Source organism: Tigriopus californicus, chromosome 3 (assembly GCF_007210705.1).
Source record: "Tigriopus californicus strain San Diego chromosome 3, Tcal_SD_v2.1, whole genome shotgun sequence".
Lineage (NCBI taxonomy): Eukaryota > Metazoa > Arthropoda > Copepoda > Harpacticoida > Harpacticidae > Tigriopus > Tigriopus californicus.
In genome coordinates this window covers 3,389,062-3,397,013 of record NC_081442.1, presented here as the reverse complement: position 1 = coordinate 3,397,013, position 7,952 = coordinate 3,389,062, and the positions used below count along the sequence as shown (strand labels likewise).

At 40.8% G+C, this 7,952-nt stretch overlaps 2 protein-coding genes across 3 annotated transcripts in view; both read right to left on the bottom strand.

Annotated features, from left to right (window-relative positions):
• The window catches only part of LOC131877852 (microfibrillar-associated protein 1-like), a 2,070-nt gene extending 1,258 nt beyond the window's left edge, over positions 1 to 812 (bottom strand). The window contains exons 1-2 of the mRNA XM_059223665.1: positions 302 to 812; positions 79 to 201 (exon numbers count right to left, since the gene is read on the bottom strand). Of these exons, the coding sequence (XP_059079648.1) occupies positions 79 to 201; positions 302 to 693 (515 nt within the window). The 5' untranslated portion in view covers positions 694 to 812. The remainder of the gene's footprint in view (positions 1 to 78; positions 202 to 301) is intronic.
• Positions 813 to 5,342: 4,530 nt separating this feature from the next.
• Positions 5,343 to 7,952, bottom strand: part of LOC131877855 (uncharacterized) — a 15,370-nt gene continuing 12,760 nt past the window's right edge. For both annotated transcript variants that reach the window (XM_059223671.1, XM_059223669.1), the window contains one exon: positions 5,343 to 5,758. The gene's annotated coding sequence lies outside the window, so the exon portion shown is untranslated. The remainder of the gene's footprint in view (positions 5,759 to 7,952) is intronic.

Genomic DNA, 7,952 nt, shown 5'->3' with positions numbered 1-7,952 from the left:
TCATCCCTGCATGTTGATCGGATATAAGTCATATTTTTTGAGAGGAAGCCAGCTAGATTTTGGGGTATTAACACTTACGTATCCATATCTCGCTGACCCCCGGAATCTTTATCGGAGAGCACTTCGGGTTCGTGGATGCGTCTATGTCGGGTAATGCGGTCATCTTCCTCAGATTCTGATTCCTCATGTCTCCGTCCAGTTCTACAATATCGTAAAACACGCCATCTTAATCAAATTTCTCAGGGTCCATTGTCCATTGTTCATTCGTTTCTCATCGAAATGAACATTGAATGGGTCTTACCCTTCTCTGGCCGCCATGAGCCTCCGTATCCTGGGATCACTCGTATCTTGGGGTAAAACGCTCCCCGTCGAAGCCAACGCCGGAGCCACGCCTCCCACGTCATCCTCCCCCTCGTCTTCATTCGGATCTTCGGCGTGTCGTTGATACCGTCGCCGTGATCTGGCTTTGGTGAAATCCTCCTGGTCATCCTCGCTCTCTGAGGAATCTGATGAGGAGTGGCCTCGGCGAGCGGCATAGTCCGGCCTTTTGCCCGACACATAACGCTGGACTTTGACCTTTTGCATGGTGATTTGACCCTTGTCATTGCGGATGGGCACGGCTCCGGCCGTGGACTGAATGGTGAACGTGTCCTCATTGTGGTAGCGGTGATTATCGTATCGATCGTCCGCCATAGCTCAGCAATACGGACCAATCCAAACCTCAATCCAAACGTCAATCCACGGTATTCTGAACTTTCATGCAAGGAGAATTATTCATGGGCTAACAACACCAAAAACACTGAATTGGTTTGTTTTCATTCAACATCAAGGCAGCTTTGCCAGCTCACCAGCGCCGTTAGAGGCCAACTTCGAGCAGAACGTGTTGAAAGAGATTGTGGTAAAGTACCGAAAGTAGTCACTAGGAGGTCATTTTCATGATTATTTGGCCAAGTTCTCATGTGATGAGTGCATAACTATGTATCTGAGGTCCGCAAAGGCAAGTTAGAATATGGCATCAAAGCCTGAAAATATTTGAACTCCACATCACCGTGCTTATTGGGCTCACATCGGCTCCCATGTAGCAATTTTGAAAATTTTGGCTTCTGGGATAGCCGAATGGCACCACTGATCCAGGGTAGCCAGACATATTTTTGTTATTAGATATTCGAACAGAAAATTGGTCATAGAAAATATCAAAAGACGCAAAGAAAACAGCTAAAGGGAAATTATGCAAAAACGTGCCGTTTAGCCGATTATTGCATAATGTATGTCACAATGCGATTGCAATTCCCCCATGTCTTGTAATAAGTTTTTTCTAAACGAGCTTTTCCATAACTTTGGCAATAGGGCTAGTCAAGTAAACGCGTTCATGGACAACTGATGTCATTCCTTGGAGTAAAATCAAAGACAACATGCCCAGCCAAACCGCACTGTGCATGCATTAGATTTTGACATTTTTTTCCATTTTACATGCTTTTCTAGGCAATTAGCATTGTGATATTGAGCCAATTTGATAGTGCGTTCACTGATTCACAACAAACATGCTCGTTTAGTAGGGTTTTGTAACACAACTCCCTCAAAATCACTTGAATATTGAAAATTCAATGGGCGAATGGTGCGAGTTGACGGTGATGTTTGTCTTAGCTCCCTCTCCCCAAAATGCCCAAAATCAGGGTGCCGGACACCATTTTTCATTGAATTTCGTTTACTTGACATCCCCTATAGGGAATGTTTGTTGTGAATCAGCTAACGCGCAATCAAATTGACTCAATACCACAATGCTAATTGCCTAGGCAAGCATGTAAAATGGAAAAAAATGTTAAAATCCAATGCATGCACAGTGCCATTTGGCTGGGCATGTTGTCTTTGATTTTACTCCATGGAATAACGTCAGTTGTCCATGAATGCGTTGACTTGACTAGCCCTATATGTGGCGTTAGAATAAATAGGATTTTAATTACCATGCAGACCTCCATTTCCTCCTTTACAGATTGGGACTTTATGGGCAGTTTTTAGTTGGGCACCCGACCCACTGAAAACGACCTATTCATAAAATATGAAAGTATTGGAACAATGACTTGTGCAATGCGTTTAAGGAACCGGTAGTCACGCCATAAGGTTCTGGAGCAATCAAAAATTTCAAGGCTTCATTTCATCCGTTGTTCAAAGCCAATTTTGGCGTGCTTCACAATTTCACAATACATCGATTGGAAAGACACCGCATTCCATGAGCCTCAACTTACTCAAGATCGCCAAATGAAGAAATTAGAATCAATCAAAGATACTCAGCTCATTGTTCCAGAATACCCCTGCCACAAGCCCTTGAAAGGCATGTTACAGGCATGTACGTAAAAGACAAAACTAAGAGGTCACAGCGAGTTGCACCGGAAAGTAAACGAGTTGCTGCCATATGAAACAAGATAGCTTCAAGATAGGAACCCTTTGAGAATAACCCAGACGTTTTAATTGACCTTGATATGATTGCAATCTTGCATACTTGGTATATTTGTGCTTTGCATGTTCTCATTTTGTGGCGTATTCGTATTTCAATGGCATTTAGATATCTTCCTCATTTTCTTGTAGTATTAGGTTCTTGGAGCAAGAAAATATAAAAAATGAACTCATGGCTCATGCTATTACTGAGAAATGGTCATTTTGAAAATGTCTCATCTTTAGGCCTAAGTTTTGGCCAGTGATTGAAATTTCGAAAGTAAATGACCAATACTTACATTAATAACATATTAGAAAAACAACTTGTTTAAAACACCTTATAAAATGAAACAAATATTCTAAAAGCATTACATTTGCAAATATTTGTCCAAAATCCCATTCCATTGTCTGCAACAAAAAATATGCGTTATAATGTTTAATTCCATACAATTAATTCACTTTTCGAGAAAAAAAGGGAAAAAACCAAATTGTGGGGTGCTCCTTGAATATTTTTTTACCATGTAAGTTAAAGTTATTGAAAAACAGTCCAAAACGTCTACGGAAAGGGAGTTGTTTTGGAAGGGGTTGGTATGAGGATAAGATAATAGTAAATCCTAAAAGGGTAAAGCTTCATCATTTCATTCATCCTCTCAAATCTTTTGATTTTTAAAAGTCTCTCTCTGTTACTTCAGCATATGTATAATACAACTACTGAAAAATACAAACATATTGAGGAACGATTTAAAAATTTCCTAAAGGAAGGCATAACCAGAGCAACTGGCAAGGGTTGCCAAGTCCTAGCTTAAGGTGTGATTTTGATTCCATTCGATTTGTTGGAGTTGACGCTAAATCAAGGTCCATAGGTTGAGACCGTCCAAAATTTGGATGAGCCTTATGACCTTCAAGAGTTGAATGGAGATTAGAACCAAATCACACAATGATCTTAAAACTAAAGCTTGGTTTCTGTTAACCATAGGGGATGTCAAGTAAAGGAAATTCAAGGAAAAATGCGGTCCGGCACCCTGATTTTGGGCATTTTGGGGAGAGAGAACTAAGACAAACATCACAATCAACTCGCACCATTCGCCAATTGAATTTTCGGCAATGATACACTTTGGGGGACATAGGGGAAGGGAGGGAGCGTCAGCAGCAGTAGTAGATTCTGGGCATGTTGCGCGAAAAGCCTCTTCAAGACTACAGTGGAGCTTGTTTGGAGGGAGCTAAGCATAGATGGGTCAAGGCATGGAAAAATTAACGAGACACAACTACTGATTTTAGTATCCAGTGAAGGTCAGGTCATGGAGTGAAAGCAATGGCCTCCAAAAGGAAAACTCTGAACAATATATGTGAGCTGACTGAACTCTGGAAGGTTCATGTGAAAGGTCCCCATTAAAAAGCCAGACGTCACTGGTTTGTATGTTGCCTCTGGAAAGCGACCAAACTATCACAAAATGAGAAGACAATTTGCAATTTAATTGCATTAGAAAATGATTTGTTGAAACCATGCCTTCTGTAGGGTCACAACCAATGGTATTGGCATTCGCAAAGTGTCTGGTCCTCAAATTCTGAGTATGATCTCCAATCTAAGATTAGGAAGTTACAACTCACGTAAATAAGTTCTTTGAACATTGCCGAATTGCCAATTTTCCTAATCTATTAAGTCAGTTTTCGATGGTGTGCCCATCACTGCCGTTGCCGCTCGTTGTCAACGGTCCCTCGATGGTTTGTGATTGCGCGCACTTGCACCCCCCTCACCACATCCTCTCGTCTACCTACCTTACTGCTGCTTCTGTGTGTCCCCTAAAGTGTAGTTTAACCGAATTTTCAATAATCGAGTGATTTTGAGCGAGTTGTGTTTCAAAACCTTACTAAATGAGCGTGTTTGTTGTGAATCAGTGAAGCACTATCAAATTGGCTCAATTCCACAATGCTAATTGCTTAGTCAAGCAAGTAAATGGGAAAAATGAAAAATCCAATGCATGCACAATGCGGTTTGGCTGGACATGTTGTCTTTGATTTTACTCCGTGGAATAACGTCAGTTAGTCACATGAACACGTTTACTTGACTAGCCCTATATGTGTTTCACGATGGGTCCTTGACAACCAAAGTCATAAAATTGCTCCCAGAAATGCTAGGTTGCCTAACTGGACTGAAAGGGCTCAGGGATTCAGGAAAATCAATCCCATTCCTCTTCAAGACTTTGTTGGTGTCCTGAAAGTCGGATACAAGTGGTAGCAACTGACTTAGGACTCTGTTTGAGACACTTTGAGTTAACCATTGACCAATCAACTGCCTTGAAATCGAACTCTAGTTATTCACGTTGTTCAAAAAGCCCTCTCAAGTTTCCAGGAAAGTTCCCAAACACATCTTGGCATTTTTCTACCTCAAAAAGTCAAAGGGAACAACTTTAATTTTATTGCTATATGGAATTCTAGCCCACACAAAAAACTTAGATACCTAAGCACATATAAATTGGGGGCATACTTTGTTAGCTCTTGAATATAATTTATGATATCTTCTATTACACCGCTATCTAGTTACATGAGATTTAGTAGTCTAAATTTTATCGTTGTTAGCCCCAAAATGCCTCGGTTATATATTAATTCAATCCCCCAAAGAATTAATATTGATTTTCAATATCACAAAAATGAAAGATTTTTTTTTCTTGCATAATTTCAAAGTTAAAACCTTGTGCAACCACAATTAAAACCTTCAAAAGGGCAGATTTTTGAAAATCGATTTTAGAACTGTTCAAAGAACATTTAGTTAAGCTGTCACTGAAAATTTTGGGGATGAACGTGCTACTTTCTACCGAAAATTTAACTTAAGTCGAGAATTTGACTGAGAGTCAGCAAAGCCAAAGTACTCTACATTGCTTCAAAGCAAAAGCATTTTTTTATTAATGCCAGCATGCATTTAAAATGACGGTTTCTCTAAAGCGGGATGGGCCATGAGATTATTTCTTACATTTTCTTGCTCCAAGAGCGTAATCCTACAAGAAAATATGGAAGGCATGTAAATGCCATTGATCTTTTATTTGTGGCAGAAATCAACGGTGAGAGATGATGCCTTCCCGATTCGTTGATCAAAAGTGTTATTGTCACATTGGATGGTTACAACATCCAACTTCATAATGCCAGAGTCCCACTCGGTCCAGACCCAAAATGCCACTGCCTCCTTCATAATCGGTTTGGAGACCACAAATGGCTTGGTTTGTGTCACATGATGCCTCGTGCCAATGTCCACCCTTAGAATGGTAACAGAGGGAGCTCATCCAAGTGCCAGTCTCGTAGCAACACAGTTCTGCGCAAACCATTCCAACGTCGTCTAACAAGAAACAAAATGTAATTAGCTGTCAGCCGTCCTAACCTTCTGGTTTCAATTTTTCATGTAAAATGTCTTTAAGCACAGAAAGAAGATATTTCAAAATGGTTTACTGCCCAAAAGTTTTTTCTTGGGAATGATTCGAGCTTTGGCCTTGGTAAATCCGTTTGGATACTCTGAACCTCGCGAGTCATAATCATTTTTCGAATGGTCCTTGCTTTTTATAACCGTATTGCTTGGATCGTTGCAGGTCAGTCTCATTCCATCTATGCCATTGTTTGTCACTGGCGTAATAAAATTGGTTATGGTGCGTCTACACGACAAATAATTGGGCAAATAATTAGCCATTTGACAAACATTGTTTGGCATTTCACAGCATTTCACAAACATTTCTCGATTTGGGCATGTTTAAAGTTTGTTTGCCAAAGAGCAAATATTTCATGGACGACAGCATCCTCCCCAGCCCTTTCAACCAAGGTGTCCATTTTCAGCTAGGTCAGAATTTACCTCAATTCGATCCATGATGGTTTATAACAAAGAAAAATGTATTGATTGTGGTTCATTTTGACGTAGGATAACCCCAACTTAGAGTAATGAAGGGGCCTGGAATTGTCAATCAATGTTCAAAGTCATCAGATGTCATCCCATCCCCTCTTAATTCAGTAGTCACACTTCCATCTCCCATCGAGGATTGAATGATTGAATGATGATCGATCGATCGATCAACATTCATCTCCTCCCGTCGAGACAATGGAAGTGTCGACTCCAGTCAACCCACCCACCCTGGGCCTGTCCTGGGGCTCAGCCCGATCATGGACCCGGCCCGACTTGACTTGAGCGAGCCAACCCAAAGCTAGATGAGTGGATGGATGGATTCCTTGACCTCGTCTAAAGAAGACTGATCCGATTTAAGTTGGATCAGATCATCAGAGACAACGGAATCATCGGCCCATACCTGGAGGTTCTTGGCCGGTTATTAGTCAGCCCTCGGCCGACACACACGCCCATAATCGGTCCTCTACGTACATACACCCTTGAGACCCCAGCCTCCAGACCAGCCAGCCACTTTTGGCTGCTCTTTTGTCCATTTCCCACCCGCCAATTTTAGCCATGAAGGCCAGATCAGTCGGATCTCAACGGACCGAGTCCTACCCACTCACTGACTCATTACTTTAAAGTTACCCATGACCATCACCTTCCCTGTGCAATGCCGTCTGTTCTTGTGGGCGGGTCCTTATCAGGCTGGTCAGGTTCTTTTCAGCCAGCAATGCTACCTCGTGCAAAATCAATGCTAAAAAAATGCTAATAGGATACGATCGCAGCCTCAGTTTGTTTGTTTTTTTGAACCCCTTTGCGCCTAAGCGCCATCTTTCGGATATGTAGGGATGTGTCAACCGTAAAAATAACACCGCTTTTTCAACCAAAAATTGAACTTCTGTCTCAAAGCGAGCTTAAAGTTTTACCTTTTTATCGCTTCTAGCTCTATCCCTTGTTTTTTGTGTGTAGCAGCTCCGCTTATTTCGACGCTATTGTTATTGACTCATGCAATAGCCAAAACTTCGACACATCCCTACGTAAGTCAAAAGGGGGCGCTCAAGTACAAAGGGGTAAACAAAGACCCCCGTGAGCATGTCCTATTGGAATTCGAAAATGCTAGAGCAATGCTACTTTTTTAAGAAAAGCAAAGTATTAATGGTGCTCATAAAGAACTTCAGTTTCACAATTCAATTATATTTGGCACTCTTTGACAGGACATGTTCAGGCGACATCTTGAAAATTATACGTTTAGAAAAAACCATTTGAAAAACGCAAAAACTAAAGAAAAACCTGGCAGTAAAAATTGCTGCAGTTGTGTTTATGACATTCTCCTAATTTTGAACCCTGGGATTTAGAAGGGGACACCAAAAAGTGACAAGTTTTTTTTTTAAGCAAAAATGTATTTTCAGGATTTGAACAAGCAAGGCTTTTTACAAACAATTAAGATTGATCTTATCGCCAAAAAATGTTCATCTTGGGCGAGATTAGATCAGGAAAATAAAATACAATGTTTTTTGATTGCGCATCATGCTTCAAAGTGGACAATAGCAAGTGCTGCAATAAGTTTCTTTATCCATAGAGCTCAATTGGTGTCAATCTCTTCTATTTTGAAGTTTTTATGCTGTTTTTGAATCTTGTGATTTGGTTTACCTCAAATGTG